Source organism: Ursus americanus, chromosome 10 (assembly GCF_024610735.1).
Source record: "Ursus americanus isolate L20-20 chromosome 10, mUrsAme1.1.p, whole genome shotgun sequence".
Classification (NCBI taxonomy): Eukaryota; Metazoa; Chordata; class Mammalia; order Carnivora; family Ursidae; genus Ursus; species Ursus americanus.
This window is the reverse complement of record NC_142136.1, coordinates 53811432-53839336: the sequence shown is the minus strand read 5'-3', so window position 1 is coordinate 53839336 and position 27905 is coordinate 53811432. Positions and strand designations below refer to the sequence as shown.

The window sequence follows — 27905 nt, the reverse complement described above, 5'->3', positions numbered from 1 at the left end:
GCCCAATAACAAAGGAAGGAAAAGGCTGGAGGGGATTGAAAGGGAAGTAAGACACCTCCAACTCTACCTTGTTCTAGACTTCTGACTTGGGAACCATGGTTTTTTTTATAATAAAAAAACAAAATTATATCAAAATGTGGGGGGGAAAATTCTCTAAACACTGAAACAAACCTAACTATATATCAAGTTAGTGGTATATTATGATTACTTCAAATGACTTATAAAATATTTTAACTACAATCCTGGAACCACAGACACATCTTTTTAAAATATGACCCATCTATCCATACAAAGGAATATATAAAGCCATAAAAAAGAATAAAGTTCTTTTTTTTTTTTAAGATTTTATTTATTTATTCGACAGAGAGAGAGACAGCCAGTGAGAGAGGGAACACAAGCAGGGGGAGTGGGAGAGGAAGAAGCAGGCTCCCAGCGGAAGAGCCTGACGTGGGGCTCGATCCCAGAACGCCAGGACCACGCCCTGAGCCGAAGGCAGACGCCCAACGACTGACCCACCCAGGCGCCCCAGAATAAAGTTCTGATACATGCTACAACATGGAAGAGCCTTGAAAACATTCTGATAAGAGAAAGAAGCCAGTCATAAAAGGCCATGATTGTGTGATTCCATTTAATGAAATGTCCAGAATGGACAAATCCATACAGACAAAAAGTAAATCACAGAAGATGGAGGAATGGGGAATCTGCTAATGGTATGGGGTTTCTTTTGGGCGGGGGCATGAAAATGTTCTGGAATTAGATAGTAGGGATGTTGCACAACCTAGTGAATATACTAAAAACCAATGAATGGTCCACTTTAAAAGGGCGAATTTTATGGCATATGAGTTCTATCTCAATTTAAAAAAGACCCCATTTCCCTTCCAGCTACATCTTTTCTCTCCCAATGTGGTAACACTCCCAAAAGATTCACCCACACTCACTGCCTCCCTTCCCTTCCCCAACTCTCCACCCACTCTGATCAGGCTCCCATACCTTACTATTCTCTCCCACACCCTCTAGTCCTTACATATATGAACCTCCTAAGCTATACCAAACTTAAAACCAGAAATAAAATACCCTCCATAGCACCAGCCTACTCCTAATACATAATACGTGCTCAATAAAAACTTGCTGGCTGAACTGATTACATGAATGATAAATACAGACTAAGCTCTGTATTCAGTTTTTCAAATTTAGGAAGAAAAGAGAAAACAAACACTTCTAACATCAAATCCCTAAAGTAACTTTTTTTCATGTGAAATGTGGGCCTCTTATCATGCATACTGTAAATAAAATTATTCAGCATCCTAAACACCATTATTTGAACTTTTCACAAATAGTTCATGTTAAACACAGAAATTTTTAGTATCAGAAAGGATTAAAAAAAGCAATTAAAAATTATAAAGTCATCACTAAAAATTTGAGGGAGCAATTCAAAGCTTAAATTCTTGCTCATCAGAATAAAATAATGTACAAATTTTAAAATTAAAATTAAAAACATGGTTACTCAAAGGCATTACCTACTCAAGTAAAATAACCAAGAGGGAATAAAAGTAACAAGGACCTTCAGATCATGGATTACCTGTTCCATAGTAGGACAAGCAATGATCTGGACATCTTCAGGGCTAAACTCTTCCTTTAACAAAACATGGAACTTCTGGAAGACTTGCTGAATATTATTCTTAGAAAGAAGAGGCAATCCCATTAAATGAGTCACTAGAGACATATGCGGTCATCTTAAACATGAAGCATGAAGATTGTTAAATCTTTTAAGTTTTCAATTAAATTCCAGTTAGTTAACATACAGTGTAATATTAGTTTCAGGTGTACAATACAGTAACTCAGCACTTCCGTACATCACCCTGTGCTCATCACAACAAGTGCACTCCTTAATTCCCGTCACCTATTTCAGCCAACCTACCACCCACTGCCCCTCTGGTAACCATCGGTTTATTCTTTACACTTAAGGGTCTGTTTCTTGGTTTGCCTCTCTCTCTAAGAATGTTAAATCTTGATGATATTTGCCAAAGAAGTAGAGGAAATGTATCTTTCATTGGATTACCGAAGACATAATTTGCACTTAATAATTCCATGCTAGCACAACCCAACTAAGCCTTATCAGATAATACTTCCTGGAAAAGCTAAACTCTAGTAAGCCCTGTCCCCCCAGAGAATAATAAGAGCCTTCAGCAGCAATTTCTTACACAAAAGATAATAAAGTTCCCAGACACATAAAACATACTTTAAAACTCAACCAATGCCTTCGGTAAAGATGTGAGCTCAACACAGAGCTGGAAGTTATGAGCACTAAATTTGCTCTGACATTTAATCCCTTGGTGGCCACTGCAAGCCATTTATTTCCACTACTCACCAGTAAAATGAAGCATAATTCTGAAATGCTGCTTTCTCAAGTATTGGGCCACATTCAATGTTAGGGTCTGATGACTTATTTATTTACTAATTTGTACTTTAAGGTCAAAATTACCTTGTTGCCAAACGTAACATAAAGAACTTAAGACAAAGGCAGGGGTGGATATAATCAGGCCAGTGCTGGCTTCGTAAGCCTCTCAGGAATTACAGTGATTATAAATCAACTTTACTAGAATAGTATACCAATACTTTGAAATGTCTACAGGAAGAGGAAAATGGTAAACAAGGCAAGAAAACTTCAAGAGACTGGACAACATTTGAATAAAATATCACAATACTCACCCTAACAGGTTTAAACAAGATGAACTCTGTGTCTTTATTGGATAGATACAATGACATACTTCTCAACGTCAGAGGCAGCTTCGCTTTTATTGTCTTGTAGGCACTTGCTATGAGGTCACTGACCTTTGCTGGAAAGAATTAACCTCATTAGTGTTACAAAGAAAAAGAGAAGAAACACCTCCATTTTCATTCAGAGGGGAATAAAGGGAGAGAAAAATGGCAGAAGAAAGGACTCTATTTCCCCCCAAATTTTCTTTCACTTTTCCTGTTTACCAAGTTTAATCACAGCCCTATAAACATTCATTATCTACTACATACAAAATTCTACTCCCGAAGGGTAAGGCCGTAAAAGAACTCCTCCAACACCCTTCAGGACATTCACAGGGGCTATACTATGGTACCTTTGGAATTCAGAGATAGTTAAGATAAAATAAAAAATTATTTGCAGACTAGTAAGAATACTTCATTATGAATGAGCTTACTCATTTACAGAACTGACTCACAGCAAGAGATGTTCTCGTCTTTTGAGATCATTCCGAAAACATCCACACATATTTAACGGTAACTAAAAATCCATCTCTTACATTCTTTTTTTTTTTTAAGATTTTATTTATTTATTTGAGAGAGAGAGAGAGAATACCCACATGAGTGAGGGGAGAAGCAGAGGGAGAGGGAGAGGGACAAGCGGACTCTGCGCCTGAGTGTGGAGCCCAACACAGGCCTCTATCCCAGGACCTCGAGATCATGACCTGAGCCGAAACCAAGATCAGACACTCAACTGACTGAGCCACCCAGGTGCCCCCATCTGTTACAGTCTTATACTGCATTATCAGAAAGAGTACAGAATTACAGAAAACTGTAACTGAAATAATTATGTAGCCTAAATGTAATGTCCGAAAAGGTGTACAAATGGAACAGTAGTAATCTTTATGAGGTCATTTAAAAGAGGAAACTACCTAGAAAGCTATGAAGAAAAAGACTGATTAATAATTTCAAAGACATTCAACTTCACTCATAATTAAAGAAAGGTATATTAAAACAACTGAGATAGTTTCAGATTGGAGTATATCCACACTTGGTAAGGGTGTGCAGAAACAGGCCTTCTCATCCACTGCTGCTTGGAGTATAAACTGGGCAATATGTAGCAAAACATATATTCTATCTCTTAACACTGCCACTGCTAGAAATTTACCTTATGGACATACTTACCAAATACCCAGATATGTGTATACAGGGACGTTTATTAAAGAATGGATGGGAAAAAAACTAAAAATACTTTATTAACGGAATTATTGAAGAAATTATGAGTGATACATTCCACGCATCATTAAAGAGAATGCATAGAGCTGGATATGCCAGCACAGAAAGGGCTCCAAGACACAGAATAAGTTAAAAAAAAAAAAAAAAAGGCAAGGAATACGGTACAATCTTATTTGTACAGTATTTTTAAGATCCATAGATGCAAGTACATATACAACAACTGGGGAAAAGAGACTATTAATAGTGGCTACCTTTGAAAGGACGGGTTAGGAATGGAAAATAGAATTACTTCTCATTTTATACTTTCTCACAGCTCAAATTTTATACCTTATATTAAAAACATTTTTTTTTAATTGAGAAGGGTTGTAGTAGAGCAGGGTAAGAAAGTATCAACGCTCTCAAGAAGAAAGAACAAACAATCCAAGAATTGCTTATTTCCATAAAATAGATGAAAGCTCCTTTAGGGCACTTAATTCCATGGGCTCTGCTTCTATCCTCACTAACACACTTTAAGAATCCCTAAGTCAGTTTTCAGAGCCCTTGATAACCAAATGGGTGTGAAGCCTAGTGAACAGAGCCCTCTGAGGGCTCTAAAAAAGGTATATTTCTCAGAGTAGATTAACAAATTGGCACCCTAATTTACAACTCAACCTCCTCTGAGTTTATCATGAAATGATCCCCAGGAACCTGATTAAGATGGGTTTCTAGGGCCCTAGACAAGACCCGAGGTTGTTCTTGATGCTCCCACCCCAAAGGCCCAAACATCCCTGACACTGCACTGTGGGCTTCCTGTACTACAGATGAAGAAAAAGCAACTCCACAGCTCCGCGTGGCTACGGGACAGAAGATACAGCAGCTAACTGAACTGGAGTGCCACTGCTCTGTTGGCCAAGACCTCCTCCCTTAGCAAGACAGGGAATGGGTTAATGATGGAAGAGCAAGCCCCACTGCAATCTGTCCTGTGGTCAGCCTCCTTTCATCCATGCCTGCTTTACTGATGACTGTGCTAGGAGTGCTGCGGAGCACAATACGCCTAACACCGGGAGCTCCACTCGGATTCCACTTGAGAAAATGACAGCCCCTGTTCTGAGTGAAAGAGGACCTTTCCAAAGAAGAAAGAAAAATACATTAATTATGCATCAAGCCCCTGGGCTTAGCTGTATTAAATACGCCTATGCCTGTTTGTTGGTTTCTAACTATTTTAAGAAAGATTTATTGCACCCAAGAGTTTCATTTATATAAACATTCAAAATAAAATCAGCTCCTATTTCTAAATAAGCCCTATAAAAGACTGAAACCTTGACCCAAAGTCCCAGTTAATCCAAAGGTGGTCAGAATTCCTTCTAGAATTGTGCTGAGTTATGGAGTGACAAGTCTGCTCCTGACTGTGAGTGGTCAGGACAGGTGGCTACTACCACCGCCCACCACGATTAGAATTTCCAGTGTTGGGGCACCTGGGTGGCTCAGGGCCATGAGATCAAGACAAGCCCTGTGTCGGGCTTGGGCTCCGTGTGGAGCCTGCTCAAGATTCTCTCTCTCCCTCTTCCCCTGCCCCGCCCCATCCCCACGCTTTCGTGCTCTCTAAAAATAAACAAATAAAATACATCTTAAAAAGAATTTCCAGTGTTATCAATAAAAGAAACTGATTTTCTGTCTTCTGATGGAACGTACTACTGCATCAAGAATGATCTCTGTCCTTTGGTAAAATGATGAAGATTTCAATCTCACATGATACAAAGGTTTAAAATAATGAAGACCGTAAAACAGTTACTGTCTCTATCAACGGTAAACAAAGGACCTAAAGCAGTCACAAAGTTTATTTGCAATAAAGCAAATCAATGCAAACCTATACTGACATCATCAAAGTTCCTAGGACAATTTTTTGAAATAAAATCCTGTCTTCCATTCAAATACAACTGATCATTCTGCACATTTACAGATCCTCCTCCAAGAGGCACAGCTACTCTTTTAGCTTCTCAGTTCTAGTTCAACTTCAAATTAACCTGCGCCATTATTAAGAATCACCAAAAATTTTTAGAACGGCCTCAATTCTTTTCCCCAAAAGAAATAAATACCTGACAAACATATCATTCTTTCAATATGGAAAACCAATCATATTAAAAACCTAACATTAGATTTAAAGTGCCTGTAGACAGTCAATTTCTTATGGATGCTAAACCTGTATTTGGATCTCTCTCACTTTCAGCAAAACGCTGCCCTACCAACTTGGATACAGCTTATCCAAATTAAAACACGATTCTTCTATCATTTTGCTCTTTTTGGTTTCAAAAGATCTCTATCCTGACGTGGGCCAGGGACCAGCCAGAAATATTAATCCTCCAAAATGATTTATTCTGGCTATTTAATGGCAACTTAAAATGCCACAAAATGAACCAAAAGTGACCCACAAAGTTGTGATTCTAAATGGCCGAGGTCTAATGCTAAAGATAAAAAAAGACAAGAAAAAAACCCTCCAGCAAAAAAAATTTACATTTAGGAAAGAGTAAACCTGGGAACATCTCAAGCATATGGGCCCATCAGACAATGATACTGTCTGCCAACTCCCCAATGACACCACATTTTTTGTAATTTTTTTGAACACTCTAAAAATGTTAAAGAGGATGTAACTTAGATAAAACGTGAAACAAAATAATGACCCAACACACTCCTTCATTTAATACTTGAGAACAGTAGCAATCCCTCCCTAATTTCAGACTACCAAATCCAGTATTTTCATCAAAGCTCTAATACAATGAAAAGCAGTATACAGAATCAAAGTGTTTCCATCTAAGCCACGTTTTATTTGTTTACTCTGTGTGTATTTTTCTTTTTAATTCTCCTTTCCTTGGAATGCTTTTTGAAATGCAAGTAGTGTTGGCCCATTAAGACCTGTCATCTCCAAACTGCACCTTGCATCAACACAAACCACAGCAGAAGTAGGAAACCAACTCCAAGCTGTCAGAGACTATATAAATGCAAATTAATCAACATCCTAAAAAAAGAAATCCTAAATAGTAAAATGTGAATACCTGGCTGTGCCCAAGGCTGCTGTGAAAGAGTATACTTGGGTCCTCCCTGACTGGCCATCGTCTTTAATGCTGAAACCTGTTGGACAAGACAAAAAGAAAAACGTTTCTTTTCACTTCATGTCTCTCCAAGGACACACAACACCACCTGAACCTATTAAAACATAATGATAGTCAAATGTGCAATCCTAAAAAACTGCATCATAACTCATAATCCTTTCAAATAATAACATATTTTAGCAAAACTTCTTTTGTGATTTCAAGGCATATGCTGTCTTGCAAAAAACACCACCATTGTCCTGAGGTATTCTGCTTGAAACATTTTAGAGAAGGTAGACAAAACTGAGGACCTAGGAAAATACGGACACGAAACAGTTGCCTTTTTACGTGAACTGTTATGTCAACATTAAATTATTATTGTATGCTGTTAGAAAAATGTCACCCCAGCAGAACAAAATCTCCTTTACACACCTAGAGATTCCTTTTCTTTATTGTATCTCAGGCAGAGAGAATGTTAGGAAAACAAACAAGATTTTCAGATAGCATCAAAAGGCACACTTGGCCAACCAGCGCTACAGGCAGACTTGGATGCCCACATTTTATTCATCTCCCGTTCATTCCTCAGCCATCAGTACAGAGAAGCAAATGAAAAACAGTACATTTTGATTGCTTGGACAAGTCTGTTCTTAAGATGTTCTCAAGACAGCAAATCATGGTGGGGCTAAGGTGTAGTTGGGGAAGGTGAAGGACAGAAACTGCATAAAACATTTTTTTTTTTTTAATGGACTGTTAGGTGCCAAAGGTCCAGGCTGTGACCCTGGCCTCACTAGAGAGACTCATGAGAAAAATCTGAGAACCAACACTTTCAATTAAAGAAGGCCACGAAAATATTTAGGCAGAAGATGGGCACAGACCGAGTACAATGTTAAGTCAGATCCAAGCTCACAATCCTGGGCTCCTCTAGGCTTTTTCTCAAGCTGCCATGTGTATAAAGTCACCCCTTTCCTACTGTCTATCCTTCTTCATATCTTTACTTTTTATTGAAAGATGCAGCTTTTAAAAACAAATCATATACATGATTATAGATTAGACAATGCTAAAAGAAAAACATATGTTCGTTCAATATATATTACCCAAAATCTATTTCAACATAAATATATAAACATACTAATGTGTCTACATTTACAAATATAGGAACATAGTGCTCTGATGTCTTTTTTCCCCACCCAACTCTAAATTCTGGACATTTTTCTCTGTCCAACAGTTATGTTTTATTAGTAATGGTTGCTGATTATTCCACTGACTGTTCCAGAATTTAAACAATTTCATAATGATATATATGATGTAGGTTTAGGCTGTATTAATTATTTTTATATTAAAAACCAAGACAAACTTACATATCCATCTCCATTTACAATCTAGGTAACATATTTACCTTTAAGTCAAACTGCAAGAGCACGTTCTTCCAAAGTTTTCCCTAATTAGCCCTATCTTTTTCAAAAACCCTATGACACAAACATAGACCCACTGTCTCATGACGACATTGCTATACACTTCATCATGTTTACATATTTTCTATCCTGATTTCCCATTTGGTTTTAAGTCCTTGAGAACCAAAAATTAAATTTATAGGTCAAATTCTATTACATGCACTACAATCAAGAAAGAATTTAAATTTAAGTGTTGCTGAGGAAATTAATAACACTTCAGAGGGAATATTAAGAATAAACTTGTAGGGCACCTGGGTGGCTCAGTTGGTTAAGCGTCCAACTCTTGATTTTCCTCTCAGGTCATGTCAGGGTTGTGAGATCGAGCCCTAAGCCTGCTTAAGATTCTCTCTCCTTCTCCCTCCACCCCCCCCCCCCTCCTAAACTCACAACACTTTAGTAAATTGCTTGGAAAAAAATGAATATTGCTAAATACAAGTCTTGAGTTTTTCAGCATAAACTGGTCCCACCAGGGGGAAACAATTTTAGCTTAGTTATAAACTTGAAATGTACTTCCTTTAAAATGCTTTCGTTCAGATTTTTTGCTAAGGCAAAACCTGCACTTCAAACTTGTCACATTTTCCTGTAACACTCTTGCAGCATTTCAAGTACTGTTACATATACAATCTTCTTCTGGTCCTCATAATAACCTTAAGCTGGGAAGAGGGATGCAGTAGCTATCTCTGCTGTACAGATTAGAAAAGCAAGGCTTGGAGAATCTACCTTGCTACCATTTTCCTCAGGAGGTGGCAGAAGGGGGGGGAGGGTGAGAGCTCAGCTTTCCTGAGTCAAACTTCTATGCTCTGCCACATCCATGACCAGTCCAACCCCCTAACTTAAGGGTTTGTTTCAAGCAACGTTCAGTATAATGAAATTCCTAAACAACAGAAAGTATCAACAGTTTTTCGGACACCTGGGTGGCTCAGGCAGTTAAGCATCTGCCTTTGGCTCAGGTCATGATCCCAGAGTCCTGGGATTGAGCCCCACATTGGGCTCCCTGCTAGGCAGGGAGTCTGCATCTCCCTCTCCCACTCCCCCTGCTTGTGTTATCTCTCTCTCTGTCAAATAAATACAATCTTAAAAAAAGAAAAGAAAAGAAAGTATCAACAGCTTTTGAGTTTAACAGAAGATATTTGACCCAAATTATTTTTGTATGAACTTCTACCTCCAACACTTAGAACAGTATTACACTCCCTAGGGTCACTCAAATACTTAGAGAAAAGTTATTTTTCAAGGAGTAGGAAATAGGACAATAGGGCATACATGTTCTTCTAGAATTTATTTTTCTCAAGAAACTTCATTAATTGCACCAAAAATTGAGGGAAGATGTTTACACCAGTAAGATTAAGTTTGTAGAAATGATTGTCTTACGTATATTGGGTCACTCTATATAATTTTAGTTTCTCAATCTGTAAAATAAAGATGTTTCACTTACTCTAAGTGCCAGGGATGTAATGAGAATTAATGAAAACAAAGCATCTCAACAAGGAGAGTCAAGGAAGGAGTTACGTAACCAAAAAGGCCAATTTGCAGCAAGTAAAAGGAGACCAGAATCACACTCCAAGTCTTTAGGCTCAAAAACAAGTCTTCAAACAGCCTAAGAATGTCCTCTACACTCACACAGTTTCATTATGCAAACCCACATATATTTTAAAAATCAGCCCAGGGGCGCCTGGGTGGCACAGCGGTTAAGCGTCTGCCTTCGGCTCAGGGCGTGATCCCGGTGTTCTGGGATCAAGCCCCACATCAGGCTCTTCTGCTATGAGCCTGCTTCTTCCTCTCCCACTCCCCCTGCTTGTGTTCCCTCTCTCGCTGGCTGTCTCTATCTCTGTCGAATAAATAAATAAAATCTTTAAAAAAAAAAAATCAGCCCAAATGGTTCTCAATTGAGAACATTTGTTGATTAGGCTTACATCCAAATGGTAAAATACTGAGACCTATAAGCATACATCCAAATCGTAGATAAAATACTATTCCCTTTCTGCACCTATGGATGCTACTGCTCTTGCAATCATTCATCAAGGTACAATCACAGGCTGCCTTATAAGATGCCAACTATAATAAAAGAGGCATAAGATTCTGCACTTGCAGATTTACCTTTAAATCTAATCATTTTAAAGTTTCAAAATCATTTATTCTGTCTCTGCTATTCAAAATACTAGTAGCATCCAGCAGATAAAAAGTGAAACATGTCTGGTCCACAAATTCTAACAAGCAATGTCCTAAACGATCACATAAATCTGTGTGAACTCTAGTGCTTACACTGTATGCCCTGTGCATGTGTGTGCATGTGTGTGTGTCTTTGTCTCTGATTCACTCCACTCCACCAGGATGGGGGAAGGGACTGAATTTGGAATAAGATAACGTAAAAAGGGATGCTCAGTCCTCTAAGTTGTACTATCTACTAAATATTTTGACTGGACTCTGAAGAGCACTTAGGGACCAAGGTTGAAAAAAGAAAAGGCAACGGTGAATGATCTGAGCAAGGACAACACATACTACGCAGGGTGGACAGGACTGACTTCTCGATGTCAAGAGGCAGGGCCTTTCCCTCTCCGATCCCTCAGGGAGGAGTTTATGAAGAGAAATGCGTGAACAGCTAACAGGAGTCCCCGCTGGAGGTGTGTAGCATTCCATGGAGAACCACTATGTAATTAGGATTTGGAATATATGTTTTCTACATGTATCACTAATTTAAAAAAAAAACTCATAGTGTCCACAGCCTTCCAAAACATACAATTACAGAGTTATACCAGAATTACCAAACTTACCCTACCATCAATTTAGACAACTATATCAGTGAATTTCCATTCTCTTGACTTCTACAAAGACTGTGCTTTTCCAGAAAAACCCTTTAATCCTAGATTTCATTATAATCAACTTGCTTATGTCAGAAGACTCATTCTGCAGCTCTGCTATTGCAGAGTACTCATCTACCAGTGCTAATGTGGATGCTGAGGAAATTAACGCTAATGTGGATGCTCTCCCAAAAATACACACTACTATCGACAGACTGGTTTCCCATAAGGACAATTCCAGTAAAAACTGTAATGTATTTATCTGTAAATTACAAAATATCAATACTTGCACAATTTTTTAAAAATCAAAACCCAGTAGATTTTTGTATGGGTTTCCAGTAGGAAACTTTTCTACCACTCCCCCCTTTTAAATCATTTTTGTATGGGTTTCCAGTAGGAAACCTTTCTACCACTCCCCCCTTTTAAATCTACGTGGCAGGGGACAAAAAAAAAACAAACCATACACACTCCAAATACTTCTTTGAATGGACTAAAACCCAGAAAACAAGTACTATACGCCAATGATAAACAAAAGTGGCCTGACTGCTTTAACATTTCTGTGTTTGCTTTTTTGGTATTTATTACTAGTTTTAAAAACAACTATCTTCTATCTTTTGAACAAATTATCACAGGTGTCAGGCATATCAGCGTTGATGGCCCTAGCAAAAAATTACTAACAGACAATTTGCTTAGCTGTCTCCTGGTCATTTCAGAGATACAACTTGTCTCCCCAGTTAGGTAAGTAAATTTTATAATATACTCTAATACAAGTCTGGACAGACAATAGAGGCTTAATAAATGAAAGCTAATTTCAAGACTGTTTTTTATTTTATTTTTATTATTTTTTTAAAGATTTTATTTATTTGACAGAGAGAGAGAGAGAGAGAGCACAGAGAGGGAGTGAGAGGGAGAAGCAGGCTCCCTGCTGAGCAGAGAGCCCAATGTGGGGCTCAATCCCAGGACCCCGAGATCACGACCTAAGCTAAAGGCAGATACTTAACCGACTGAGCCACCCAGGTGCCCCTCAAGACTTTTTTTTTTTTAAATTTCAAGACTTTTTAAACATTTTTATGAAGTAAAGTCCTTAGTAATGGTACTTAAGTATTTAAAAAAAATTAGGTTGAAATAGGAAAATCAAAATAGCCATGATCTGATTTTTTCATTGCTGGCATTAGCCAGGTGGATAGATTTTTAGCGAAGAGACAATATTTGCACTTTTTCTCTTAAAAACTGAAAACTGTGCAAGCATATCTAAAAGTCCAAGCCAAAAAGCTTTCATAATAGGAAACACGGTGATTTCCTAGATGGAATCATTAAGATGTGGGCTTACTATTTACTATCTCCTGCCAGAGTTTTCACAAGAGGGTAATTCAAAAGGAAATCTAAGGAAGAATTCAAAATTACTTTACCAAGTAGGCACCAAGGTCTATACCTTTGTCATGAACTCCTCCAGCTGCTCTACAAACAGCTTGGTCTGCTGCTGAATAAACTGCTCACAGGCCGATTTCAGATGACGGTCTACATCTTTTTTAGAGTCAAGATAATGTTCTCTTATCTCAGGAGTCCCCTTAAAAAGAAGATGACAATTTCCTCCTGTTTTTATGTGCCTCGAAATTACCAGACATGTAAAGAAGGCCGTTTATCTCCCACCACCAAGGAAACAGACTCCTTCTCACCTCCAACAAGAACTCTATCAAGGCATTGTTGCTATTCAGCCTAAAAAATCTTGGAACAGTCATAGGGTTCAGGATTTTAAATGCTGCATCTGTGAAACAAAATTACTCATCCAGTGAACAGGTACAGTTTTAAAAGAAAAGACGAGTTACTGTTTCAGTGTGTTAACATACGCTAGTTATCTGTTACCACAAAGCAAGAGCAGTTTCATTTCCAACAACTCACCTCTGTGAATGGAAGAGAGTGAGATTAGTGCCAACCATGGCTGTAGTACCCACACACAGTTATTTTCTAGAAATCAGACTTAATGACTATTAATCTCAATTATCCATTTACAGAAAAAAAAAGATAAATGGTAACTGATAACCTTAAAATTTTACTGCTTTACTTTTATGCTGCTAAATATTTTTTCCAAAAAATATTCATATACTTACCCAGCTTCATTTGTTAAGATCCTGGCTGGCACAGAAACTTATTCATTTGAAGCAGAATGAATAAACTAATGTGTCAGCCAGAAAGAAAACACCAAAAGGACATATTTACCCCTTAACCTCCAGACTAACTAGAATCCATGCAAAGTACTAACTGAGGTCTCATTGATGTTCAAATGCAATTAAGATATAATGTTAGTCATGAGAGGTTAGAGGTTTAAAAGTAAAGAGAGCAAGTATTCTTCAGTGATAGTCAGAAAAGACCATTTCTTTGCTTTGCCACACTGCAGAAGCAAAGCACGAAATGCTTCCAACCCTGGTTTTTACAAGTATACACCACAACAGGACTTACTGCCTTGACCCTGATCTTACTGAAAAAGACCTATCAGATTCAGTATTGAGAGTAAAGCTTTGTTTCTGCTGTCTTTTCTACAAGATAACCTAAAAGACTGTCTGCCATAAATAGAATCAAATAAGCATATGGTAGGATTATACAGGCTTTATAATGTTTTAGGGAAAACAGACTTCAAACCATTATTTGTCAAAATTTTAGGGTAATTCATTTTCTCACACTTCAGTGGATCTATATGAGAACTAAGCAGCAACGAATTATAAATTAGAAAAAAAAGTGAAAGAAAGTAGATCAGCCTTACTTTGTCTCATCACTTCAATAAAGTTAAGGACTATCAGCCCCTGGCACTCTTCAAGGTTAGAGCACTACCACCACATCTCATACTGAAAGGACAGAAGGATATCAACTAGGTTGGTTGGGGGATAGAGGCCTCTTATGAGAATAAGCTCTAAAAAAAATTATGCATTCTATAAAGGCAAAAGCCAGGAAATCTGGCTGTTTGGAAAAAAAAAAAAAAAAATCACAGGGGCGCCCGGGTGCCACAGTCGTAGAGTGTCTGACTCGGTTTCAGCTCAGGTAGTGATCTCTGGGTCCTGAGATCAAGCCCGAGCCCCTCATTCTTGGGCTCCACACTCAGCAAGGAGTCTGCTTGTCCCCCTCCCTTCCCCTCTGCTCCTCCCCAGCCCTCTAAAATAAATAACTAAAATCGTTTAAAAAAAACAAAATAAAAAATAAATCACAAAATATATGAGTAACACACAGGTTTACTATTCAAATTCCAACAGAATCAAAAGGTATTCTCTATGGTGGAAGGAGAGAGCATTAGGAAAAAGAAAGTGTAAACTGTTCTAATATGACTCATGATGAGACCACTTTGGTTCTCAGGTGAGTTAAGTCAAGCCCACCATTTTATAAGCACAGTCACTAGGGAACTAACAACTGGCTACCCCTGGAAATCCTGTATTTGGAGTTTCTCTGAACCAGAGTACAGGAAATAATTTAAATGACTATTTTCTCAATTCCCCCAATACTTAAGAGAAAGTTCCATTATATAAACAATGGCTTAAGGCATTACAGCTTAATTCTCTTGGAAATGGTTAAGAAAAGATAAAGTTTAGATAACTTATAAGTAAGTAACAGAAACTAGGAATATTCATAGTATATCCTTAACTGCTTAAGATCAACATCTTAGAAAATAACTATTTTGATCTTTTAGAAATCATCTCTTATTAATTCAGTCAGAAGCAAATCATTAGGACAGATGAATCATCTTTCCCAAAACGATTAACTAACAACCAGCTGATTTAATAATATCAATTAGGCTTATTTAAGCACCTAACGCTTACAAAGCACTTTAACATACATTTTCAAGCTTAATGATTTCAGTAACCTGGTGAAGTTATCATGACAAGTTGATTCTGCTCATTTCACCTGGGACAGAAGAGCTAAAACACCCATCCAAGATCACACAAGAGCCAGGAAATGATGGGCGAGGAACAGAACCCAAATCTTTCAGACTCTTGGATAAGTACTCCCATTTTACCATTTTACCCAGCTGGCTTCCTGAATTTTCATGAACTGACAAACTCTACTCGATGTTTAAAATCCCCCCAATTGGCTGACACTGTAAGTAGCTGTTACACTGATTTTTCATTTTTTAACTGGTTATGGTAATATGTGGCAGAGTCTAAGAGAAGTAATGCTATATTACAAACTGAAATGCTCAGAAACAGTTTCTTTCATAAGGAAAATAGAGCAAGTTAGATGTAATTAGGATGTTGATAGCTCAGCTTAGTATGAACAAGTAACATGCTTAGCAAGCACAGCATGCAAAAAAAATTGCAGATGAACATAAAATAAACCTATAACCTTTGCTGGCACATTTGGACAGGTCAAACACACCCAACTGTGCCAGCCAGGACAATGAAGTACCTCTAGTTTTCTTGAGGTCCAGGGAAATTTCCTTAATGGTGAATTCAGTATGAAATGGAGCAATTTGTTCACGAAGAATCAAAAGGTGCTTAATTAAGAAAAGTTGTCCATCAATCTGAGTCTAAATTGTAAGACAGAAAAATGGGTATTATCACAGATTAAATAAAAACATGTAAAACACATGGTGTTATTAATAAACATTAATCTACCTAGGTTCATGGACCTTAACCTAACTGTATGTACCAATACTCCTTTGTTATGCAATCAACTCTCCCCATATTACCCATGTTAGGATTATCGGGAAAAATCTTGCTGCAAACTCTTAGTAACATTGTCACCCACTCTACTTCGTCAATCCAAGAAAGTAAATCAGACAAAAGGTTATAAATAACACATTTAGAAAAAGAAATCAAATCTACTTTAACTTGGTTTAGAAACAGAAGAGATAAAGTGACCTAACCTCAGCACGGAGCGGGAAATAAAGAAAAAGTCAAAGCATGAGCATAACTGTGACCTCTCATGGCTTTCCAGTTTCTCTTCAAGTAACATGGCTCTCACTATGTGGCCAAAGTGGTTTCAGTATCCAGAATATCAGAAATATTCATATTTACATAAAAGGAGCTTCCAAATGCAAAAGTGATTTAGGGTTACCATTTTGGATTATCCTGCCACCAACAGAGCACTGACTATACCCTGAGAGTTACCCTGGCAGTACCCATCTAGAAGAGTCTTATGATTCAAGCTTAGTTCTCAAAGCTCTGACCCAATCCTAAAACAGTGAATAATCATAACTTTTACTTCCAAAAAAAGTCTGTATATTAACAAGGGCAAGGCTGCATTTGCTCTTTCTTGCTGCTTAATCAAGACAGACTCTCACTTTGAAAATATTTCTAATGACGTTATACTGTATTAGGAAAAGAATAAAATTGTCCTTCAGCAAACGACAACAATTTTAAAGGGGTTATTAATTATTAAACAAAGTAACTCCTCTCTGGTGTCTCTCTCTCTCTCCTTCCTCCTTCTAAATAAACACATAATCAATATGTAAGTATGATTTATTTGATGGAAATTCACTTTGCACTCTGGAACACAGAGCACTAAATAAGTAGGAAGCATGACACATTTTGAATACTTGCTCTATTTTTTTAAAAAACTAACAACTCCAAGGGGCAAAAATAGTATAATATAGATTTACTTTACTAAAGCTGTTATAATCCAGCAAATAGTATCACGTTAGTTTACTAATATATTAGGTGCTCAATTAAGTATGGTAACAACTTCTCACCTTAAGCTAAGACATTAAGCGGTCATTTTTATTAATCACTTTTTTCTTGAAACGCAAAGTATACAAACTCAGCAACGAAAATAGCTAATGCTTGCCAAATCGAGGGCTTCCTCACACAAACTTAAACCTCTTATAATATGTAGGAAGCACAGTTACAAAAATAGGATAGCCTCACAGGCTAAGGACTAAATAATCAAAAAGCCCTTCACTCCTCCCTCTAAAAAAAGGAGGTGGTACAAGAAGACATAAGCATATAAACTTATTTTTAAAATAGATCATTTTTTTCCTCCTTATCTTCTAAGAAATACATGCTCACTCTTGAAAATCTAGAAAATAAAGAAGAGTGTAGAGAAAAGAAGGGAAAATCATCCACATTCATCCAAAAACTTTCAATGTTGTTGTTTTATTGCGTGTTTTCATTACATAAAGTCATAATGTATATGTGGCTAGTATCTTGTTTTTTTGCCTTAACATATTTAAGTTAAATGTTATTGCTTCATTAAAAAAAATTAATGCCTGTGTAACAGTCTACTCTATGGAATATGCCACAATTTACTTAACCATCTGCCTAACATTAGACATGTTTCCTGATTTCATGTATTGTAAGAAATGTGAGAGCTCAAGCTTAGAAATACTTTAAAAGTGAAATCTGCCTGTCTACAACTAACTTTCCATCCTCTTTCCAGCATACGAAAATTTCATTTCAACCTTCCACTCCATGAATGGGAGAATGCAGTGGTCACAATCAGAGGTACAGCTTTCCTAGCAACAGAATCCCAAATTCTTTTGCAGGAAGTTTTTTTGTCATTTGTTTTTTTTGTTTTGTTTTGTTTTAACCTAATTTATCTAAAGCCTTGAAGTAAGAAATCAAGTTTGTAAATCTGGAAGTCCAGAAAGATTCATAAGGTTTGAATACACCACAGCAAAAAAGTTTCCCTGGAAACAGCCCCCACAGCTTCCTCCCTTTAATTGAGTATTTAAATGGAGACAGGTATTTTAATGGAGAGTTAAATGAAGCAACACTTTTGACCATGCTTATAAAAAATTCTCAGGGGCCTTGGGAGCAGCCTTCAGTCCTAGATCCCTTCTTGATTAAAAACTAAATCACGAAGTCATGGCAACTACTTCTGGTCACGGAACCCATGGGCCACAGTTGTCTGTCTTCCAAACTGACTTGGCTGATTTCCTCCAAGTGAGGCCATTCAACTATTTAAAACCATCACTGAAGGGATGATTATAAATTGCTATGTTCCCTTATAAACACCGTTTTGGTCTTTCACGGAAACAGGAGTCTACCACCTTCCCAGCTGCTAAGGCTATAATAAGAAACCTTTACCCTATAGAATTTATAACCAAAGTACCATTTTCAGTATTTTTAGCAAAGCTGGCACTCCTTTATACTGTGTAGTCTTTATTTAGCAGTACAATATAATACAACTGAGCCTTGAACAACATGGTTGGAACTGCACTGGCCCATTTATACATTAATTTTTTATAGTATACAGTATTATAAATGTATTTTCTCTTCCCTATTTTTCTTAATAACATTTTCTTTTCTCTAGCTTACTTTGTTGTAAGAAGATAGTACATAATACATATAACAGACAAAATAGGTGTTAATTGACTGTTTCTATTATCAGTAAGGCTTCCAGTCAACAGCAGGCTATTAATAGTTAAGTGTTCAAGGAATCAAAAGTTCTACAAGGATTTTGAACTTGGAGGGGGGCTGAGTCCCTTAATTCCTGTGTTGTTCAAGGGTCAACTCTTCAAGCTTCTCTTAAAGGGCCTCAATTAAGTCATAGTAAACAAATCCTACTGCCAAAATGGTTTTGAATTTCTGTGCTTATAAATAAATGCTGTATTCCACAATATTATTATAGGTAGCAAGATTTCACCTAACACTTCATCAAACCTTGTTTTTGCTGATAGACTCTGATGCTCCAAGTAACGACTGAATGCAGGCAGACAAGGCTTCCTGTGATAATCCTTGGAACACTGCCCTCTGGTGAAATAAAAGAAAAACATTACTCTGAAATGTTCCACAACACAGGAAAAAGAGAAACTGTAAACAGAATACAAGGAACAATGAATGCTTGCTTGCCCTTATACACTGGATGAATTTATATTACTGGCAATATTCCTCTGGAGTTTCCTATTCCCGTGCAACCTGTCTAGACCAACACGTGGTTTTGTAATTTGCATCTCTCAGAACTCTCATGTGACCCTTCAACAATTTCTTTAGCACTTATTCCATGCTAGGCTCAGTGCTAAATGCTGCTGGATGCACAGGGGTGGGTGGACAAGGCAGATGTGGTTCTGACCCCACGGAGCCGTGACTCCAATATAGCCTCATACTGTAGGCTGTTTTTTAAATCAATAAAACCAACTTTAAGACAAAGCCTCGGTAAACCCACTTTTTTTTTTTTTTAAGATTTTATTTGTTTATTTGACAGAGAGGGAGAGCAGCAGCAGAGGGAGAAGGAGAAGCAGGCTCCCTCATGAACAGGGAGCCCAATTCAGGGCTTGATTTCAGGACTTGATCCCAGGACCACGGGATCATGACCTGAGCCAATTGAGCCACCCAGGGTCCCAGTAAACCCATTTCTAAAAATGTATCCCCAACAATTAATCATTATTGTATTATAAAATTCATGCATGTGGCTCTTACTACATTATTTAAAACAGCAAAAAAATGCAAATAAATGTTCAATGACGGGGGAGTCAACAAATAAAATACTAGCAAATATAAATTATAGGATACTATGCATGAAATACAGGAATGCTGAAGGACGTGGTAAAATTTTTATAAAATATAATTAGGTAAAAACAAAATAATCGCGTTACAAATAGCATGTGAAATATGATTCTTAATTTAATTCTGCCATTTCTACATCTTGCCAGAGGTGTGGCATGTTGGCCTGGGCAGGGTCGCCCGCCAGTCCCTTGCTTCCCTCCCTGCCTCCATTCCACCTGCGATGGAATTGATATGGAGGAATATGAGCAAAATATTTATTATGAGGCCACAGTCCTGGGTCCTGATCTCTACTTGATGTTATTCTCTTTTTGTACTGCTTCCCTCTCATTTGTTTTCTATGAGGCTTCTGTAGTAAGAAAAGATTAGGGATACCTCTTGCCAGGTCACTGCCCCTGCCTGAGGAAGACCGAGGATGGGCAGTTTAGACTAAGACCTTCTCTTCCCCCTGCTCAGTCTTAATGCGTTTTTCACTAGACTTGGCTTTCCTCGCCTTAGATGATTAAAATAGAGAGGGATACGATTTGGACATAAGCTAGGTTAAAAAAAAACAAAACAAAAACAAAAAACAGGCAGCTCCAGAACATAAAATAAAAACAGGCAGAGTTGTGTCCTCAGGTCTACCCTACTGTTTGGCTTAAATCCCTGTTAAGCAGCTAAAACGCTTCACTAGGGCCTGTGATGATAACGGATTTTATATGGAATATGCCCCCATGTGTCCCCTTGGGATCCTGGATCTACTCTAGGCAGTTTCTGAATCCCAGCCTCATACCATCATTCAGGACACCTACTAGGGATCCTGGGGAAGAGGAGATGCCAATGTCCAAACCTCCCTCTGGAAGACAGCTCATTAGCTGGGCAAAAGGGCTAAGACATCTAACTGTAGAGGTGTTGTGGCCTCATCCTAAAAGTCCCAGAACAGGCCAAAAGGTATTTTCTGGTTGAATTTCAAAATTTCTCTAAGCACAAACTCCAATAACTATGTAGCTTAAAATAGATACTAAGTACTGTGCACTCTACTGAACCAATGAAACAACTGTGCAACCTTGTTCAGCCCCTAGGCCTCTGAGATATGGAACATCTCTACGGGGGGGTGGGGGAGAAAAACACCCCCTTTGAACTCTATTCTTAAGAAACAGTAGCATCTGGACAATTAATTACATTGCTGTTGTAGTCACTTTTCTCTTTATATGCTATTTGAGTTGTAACAATCAAATTTTAAATTAAAACCACTGAATTTTAGGGGTGCCTGGCTGGCTCAGCTGGAGGAACATGTAACTCTTGATCTCAGGGTTGTAAGTTCAAGCCCCATGTTGGGTGTAGAGATTACTTAAATAAATAAAATATTAAAAAACTGAATCTTATAAATTATTTCAGCAGCAAACTCCTAACAGTAAGTATAGACAACTCTAATCTTTCTCTAGATTGATAATCATATCATTAAACATTCTGGAGTGCTTACAGTAACTCTCACCTAAAATCAATGCATAATGTTTAAGGTAGTGCTTAAAAAAAAAAAAAAAAAGTACTGTTAATTTCAGCAAATAACTAAAATTAGTCTAAGAAACGCATGTAATCTTAATACTACTTATTAAGAATGCTGACTTAGGGGTACCTGGGTGGTTCAGTCAGTTAAGCATCCGACTCTCGATTTCAGCTTAGGTCATGATTTCAGAGTCATGAAATGGAGGCCCGCACTGGGCTCTGTGCTCAGCGGGGAGTCTGCTTGAGATTCTCTCTCTCCCTCTGCCCCTCACGCTGCCTCCCTGCCCCACGCTTTTGCTCTCAAATAAATAGATCTTAAAAAAAAAAAAAAGAACGTTGATTTTAAATGCAGCACAAAACTAAATTAATGGGGTGCCCAGGTGGCTCAGCTGGTTAAGCATTCGACTCTTGGTTTCACCTTAGGTCATGATCTCAGGGTCCTGAGATCAAGCGCCATGTCAGGCTCAGCAGGGAGTCTGCTTGAGATTCTCTTCCTCTCCCTCTCCTTCCACCCCCCCACTCGCACACACACACGCTCTCTCTAAAATAAATAATCTTTAAAAAGAAAAAACCAAAGTAGATGCATTTAATAATAAATTTAATACTAAATGTGTATTATAGCCATGTAACACTGGACATTATCACTTAACCTTTTAGCATGTCTTTTTCTTTATATATAAACTAATATAAACTAATTTCCTAATATAAACAAAAACAGATGAATTACCCAGTAGTTTTAAAGTTTTATGTGGTCATAGATCCCTGTGAGAAGCAATAAAAGCTATAATCCTTGTCCTTTCAGAAAGACAAATATAAACATACAAACACAATTTTACTCACAATTTCAAGGTGTTCATAGACTCTCCAAAGGCCACTAGTGAATTCTAAGGGTCTACAGAATCCACAGGTTAAGAATCCCTATATTAGGGGTGCCAGGGTGGTTCAGTCGGTTAAGCATCTGCCTTCAGCTCAGGTCATGATCCCAGGGTCGTAGGAATGGAACCCTGTATTGCGCTCCCTGCTCTGCGGAGAATCTGCTTCTCCCTCTCCCTCTTCCCCTCCCCCCAGGTCGTGCATGCGTGCTCTCTCTCTCTCTAATAAATAAATAAAATCTTTTTTTTTTAGAAGAGAATCCCTAAATTAGATTGATCTTAAACTTACCTCTGTATCTAAAAATCATGATTCTAATTTAATACCAAACAAAATACTACATCAAGATCTTAAAATTAAAAAATTTCACCTGAAAGAGTAAGCCATTTACAGTAAAGATAGAAGAACTGATACACGTACATCTATACATCTGTACAATTTGGAGAGACACACAAGAGTTCTTCGAACTGTAGGATACCACATTCCATGAAGATCTGCTGGAGAAATTGTGGTCTGTGGTCTGGGATTGAGGGATTCTGTTGAACCTAAAAACCCAAATGGAAAAAGAGACACATTTCACACACATGGAAGTTTGTCGTATTTGCATGGTAAACATAAACTTTTGTTCTCGTTAGTTATCTATAGCTGGAGGCATCCATTTTTTTCTAGTTTTTTTCACCTTCGATCAATAATGCCATAGGAACCCATAGGAATCGTGACAGCCGATACTTAACACAATAAGTGAGACTACATATAAATACATATATACATTCCGGCCTCATATATATATGCTTAACTCAAACAGCTATTTCAAAACTGTGATCAATAATTTTTATGCAACAGGGGCACCTGGGTGGCTCAGTCAAAGTCTGCCTTCGGCTCAGGTCATGGTCACAGGGTCCTGGGATCAAGCCCTGCATCAGGCTCCCTGCTCAGTGGAGAGTCTACTCCTACCTCTCCTTCTGCCTCCCCTCATGCTCTCTCTCTCTCTCTCTCTTAAATAAATAAATAAATAAATGAATGAATGAATGAATGAATGAATGAATGAATGAATAAAAATTGGGTGCATGGGTGGCTCAGTTGGTTAAGCATCTGCCTTCAGCTCAGGTCATGATCTCCAGGTCCTGGGATCGAGCCCCACATCAGGCTTCCTGCTTAGAGGGGAGTCTGCTTCTCCTGCTCTCTCCCTCTGCCCCTCCCCATTGCTCATTCTCTCCCTCTCTCAAATAAATAAAATCATAAATAAATAAATAAATAAATAAATAAATAAATAAATAAATAAAATCTTTAAAACAAACAAAATAATCTTTATGGGATGAATGAACAGTATATACACCTTATAAAAAAGCAAGTAGATCTGTATGCAGTCATGTAGAAGCAAGTGGGAGCCAAGGGAGGTGAGGAAATGACAAGAAAATAAAGCAATGTTAAACAGGAAAATTAATCAAAGCTGGTTTGACAGACTGCCTTCCATGCTCTTAGCTGTATTACTTATAGGCCTACCTAGTCTATCCAATTCCCAAGTAAGAAGAATTGCCCCCCTCTCTCCGAGACAGGACAGACACTCTGATGAGGGTGAGGAGGAGCAGGTGGGGAGCTTGGTTAAGCAGAGACATTTTGTAAGGAAAGCACACTCACTTCGGCTCAATGGACCAAAGTTCAAATGAGCTACAATAGCAGAGCTAAAATAATACTCTGGAACAAGAGAGGATAATGAAATAATGGACTGGGTATTAGAGGACATTAGGAAACTCTATGAAATGCAATAATGTTTTAGGGTTATATAAGAGATGTCCTTATTTTTTGGAGAGATGATGAAATACTCAAGAGTAAACTGACAATGATGTCAATAATTTACTTTAAAATGATTAGCAAAAGATTGGGGCGCCTGGCTGGCTCAGCCAGAGGAGCATGCGGCTCTTGATCTTGGGTGCCCCACATTGGGTGTAAAGATTACACAATGATCGTGATCGAGCCCCACACTGGGTGTAAAGATTATTTAAATAAATAAACTTAAAAAAAATGATTAGCAAAAGAATGTATGTATATATAATGTGATAAAATGTTAAGTCTTGAATCCAGATGGTTGGTAGAGGTGTTCACTGTTGACTGTATCGTTCTTTCTACTTTTCTGTATATTTGAACTATTTTCAATAATAAAAAAATTAAAAGTATAGCCAAGCAAAACATATATATATATATATATATATATATATATATATATATTTTTTTTTTTTTTTTTTTTTTTTTTTTTTTTAAAGAGCTAGAACGGTCTCTGCTTAGAAGGTCTGGAGGCTGTAGTATAGATTTCTGGGGAAAAAGAAAGAGGAGAATGTGGTGGGTTAGTGCTTTCTCTTTATAATTCTGTAAGCTGAATTTTTTGCTTTTCAAAAGCATGTAATATTTGTGTAATTTTAAGAGCTCTTCTATAAGGCCTTATTTTAAACTAAAATATCTCCTTTATATGAAGTTCCTCAGAAAGAATAAACTAGACAAATTATATCAAAGAATATTTAGGAGATTAAGTATCTATGATGGTGCTAAGATTATGGTATCTGCAGGATCCCTCCTTCAATATAAAGAGCCAAAAAAGTACCCCAAATAAAAGTTTAGTGAAACAAATCTATTTAAGTACTTTAAAGCCAGAAGTTGGCTTATTTATTTATTTTCATTTTCCTGTGAAAAATAGTTAACAGTTAAAACAACTGACAGGGAAAGTCTACTTACACGACAAGCCATCAAAAGGCGAGTGCCTACTGGCTGCCTCTTTTGAAGAGCAGGGCTCCTCCCTCCTGCACCCTCCGTGAGCCCCACCCTCCCCCTACCTGTTCTAAGGAGAGAACAGGGCCTCTGCTTCTGAAGATACTGATAATCGGCCTCTTCACACAATGGTCCCTCTACCAGCTCGCCCTGGCACCTAGTTCTACTGCATGAACACCATGTTGTTTAAAGTCCTCACTTTGGAGGCTTCTCATTTTCACTTCCAACATAACCAAGGAATCAAGAATCAAGAAAAGTGATTGTACTCTTTCTTTGCTCCCCTTGCCACTTGACTCGGTCTTGTTTTCCATCCCAAATTCTATCACCATTCTAAGTAGCATCAATAACCATACAATCACATGGTTGTCAATTCCAAAGACCTTCACCCCCACCCCTGCACTCCCTACCACACAGATTTTCTCATGACCTTCTTTTAGAATTACTTTATTACTTTCTACAGACCTTCTTATTACTCCAAACTATTCCACCTCTTAATTATTAAATCTTAGCATCCCATTTTCTGACCACGACAGCTATGTGATCTCCTATTTCTCACCCTCTGCCCAAAACTACGCTGCCAACCCCTCCTCCTCTGGCTTCAATCACACCCTAACCCCTTGCTTGCTTCTGACCTCTCTTGCTGTTGGCCCAGGACACTCCTCTACCTCCATTTGCTCTTTAATGTCAGCATCTGCTGAGGTTCTCTCCCCAGATTTCTGCTGTTGTCACTGTACTCTCTGTCCTGGGGTGATCCTACGCAAGCCCGAAGCGTCAATTACTCTACAATCTTTATCTCCAAATCAGTCCTCTTTATAGTTCTAGAGCAGTACTGTCCAACAGATATACAATGTGAGCTATAAATGTTAACACATTAAAATGCCACATTAAAAAAAGTAAGAAGAAACAAGTGGAATGAGTTTTAATGTATTTAACCCAATATATCCAAAATATTATCATTTTAACATGTCATCAAGACAGAAATTACTAATAAGGTTTTTTCTATTCTTTATTTCATATTAAGTCTTTGAAATTTGGTGTGTATTTTATATGCTAACAGCATATTCAGATGAGCCACATTTCACATGTTCAATGGCAGGTGGCTACCATACTGAACAGCACAGCTCTAGGTCGATATACACAGACCCTCTCAGTTGTTCCACATGGACCCTGCTAAGTCTTTTTCTCAGCCCCCACATCTACTGTGTCATCAAATTCTACTGATTCACACTCTTAACCAGATACCTCGTCTCTTCACTTCTCTCCATCCCCCTGTCAGTGCCCTGGCTCAAACCTTTATCTTTCAAATGGAAAACAAAACAGTTTCCTAACTAGTCTCTACAGTTCTGCCAAAAATACCTTATTTATATTAAGGCCAAGCATGGGTGAAAGAATAGACTTTACTAGGGAAAGGGAAAGTGTGTAAGCCCAGGGTCAATAAGACAGAAATGTACTCAAGTCTCTCCAATAACTCTTGAAGAGGTTTATTAGGACCAAGGTGTACACTAGAAACAAGAGGTATACGAAGACATGGCCCAGGTTCTATTTCAAAGGAGGAAATTTTAACCCCCTATGGGTCTCTCTTCCTATGGGACAAGCATGATAAAATGTCTTTGTCGGACAGGGAATACCCAGGTTGCTTGGCAGTCTGGCTTTGAGTTATCAGCTGTTCACAGAGTAACACACAATACCTGATCATGCCCTAAACCTGGAGATTTAGGGACAACTGGGGCTCTTTAAAGCCTCCCATTCTTATTACCCCAACTCCCAGTTAGTCCCAGCTCCATGAGGAACTGAGCTTCAGTGTCTCCCTTACAGCTAGGAGGAGAGGGGAAGGGATACCCTGCTTTCCATATAGCTTGTTGTCTACGTAATTCATAAATATCCAGCATGCTTCTTAGACAATTTTGCTCCTTGCATAACGTGCACCCTAGTCCAAGCTATCCCATACATTTTTATCAGTATCTTACCCCAGTCTCAGGCACTCAATGTATTTATAAAATACAAATCTGGTAAGTACAATCATGCCAATACACTATATTAGCAAGAAGTCAAAGTCCATGAGACTATCACTGATACCTATCTGGCCTGTTTTACCTGCTTTTCCCTACAAATAACCTATGCCCAAACATTACCAAACCACTTGACTTCCCCAAAGCAACCATGGTCTTCCATTCCTGCCTGCCCTCCTCCATGCTATTCTACCTTGAACAGCCCTACTTCACCTGGCTCTCTCATTCTTGCCTTTATAAATAGTACAGCTTTCTGACACCACTGAAAGCTCACCTCCCTTCATAATTCTGATGCCCTTCTACCATGGTCCAAGAGTGCACTGTACATACCTTTAGCACGTCACCACTCAATTATATCTGTGGCTTATCAATCTCCCCCCATTCAAGTGTGGGCTCCTCAAAGGCATAAACTGTTTCTCATGCCCAGAACGTGACAAGTCCTCAATAAAAGTTTAAACGAATGAATAAAAGTTGGAGTTAAGCATCATAACATACCGGATTTTCTTAGATTATTAGACTCCGTTTCCTCTAACCGAACATCTGAAAACGAAGCTTCTGAAGGTACCTTCTTTTGTTCATCTTTTAAACTCTGTGCAATTTGCTATATAAAGAAATCAGAAGAAAGATTAAAGTGTAGTTTTTCAGCTGTGTTCGGCAATATGAACATGTTCTTTCCGTAAAGTTAAAAAAAAGACTAGTTAATAAATGAATGGACTAATTAAGAGAACCACAGCAAAACAACCCATGGAAATGAAAAAGTTAAATTAGTATAGAGTGTCCCTACTCCCAAAAACACATACGCAGACGTCTGTGAACCACTAATTTCAGAACCATTACCGGGTATCTGCTGAAGGGTCAAATACACAAGGCTTGTATAAGAAGCTAATTTTCAACTTGATGTTTAGAAACAAAGTTTAAGATTGGCTAGGATATGATCTGAATGTCAGAAATGCTTTCATCAAGTAACTGACCAATCTAAACAACTGGTTTTCTTCTTTATGTGACAGCTACAGTAAGCTATTTTCGAAACCCTTCTTCACTTCCTAAAGAATAACATCAAATACACACAGGTCAC

General features: G+C 38.0%; 1 protein-coding gene across 1 annotated transcript in view; it reads right to left on the bottom strand.

Annotated features, from left to right (window-relative positions):
* COG3 (component of oligomeric golgi complex 3) overlaps positions 1-27905 on the bottom strand; it is a 72828-nt gene that overhangs the window by 3431 nt on the left and 41492 nt on the right. The window contains exons 14-22 of the mRNA XM_045796787.2: positions 27326-27431; positions 22482-22606; positions 18867-18956; positions 15670-15790; positions 12957-13045; positions 12713-12847; positions 6999-7074; positions 2710-2837; positions 1580-1678 (exon numbers count right to left, since the gene is read on the bottom strand). Of these exons, the coding sequence (XP_045652743.1) occupies positions 1580-1678; positions 2710-2837; positions 6999-7074; positions 12713-12847; positions 12957-13045; positions 15670-15790; positions 18867-18956; positions 22482-22606; positions 27326-27431 (969 nt within the window). The remainder of the gene's footprint in view (positions 1-1579; positions 1679-2709; positions 2838-6998; positions 7075-12712; positions 12848-12956; positions 13046-15669; positions 15791-18866; positions 18957-22481; positions 22607-27325; positions 27432-27905) is intronic.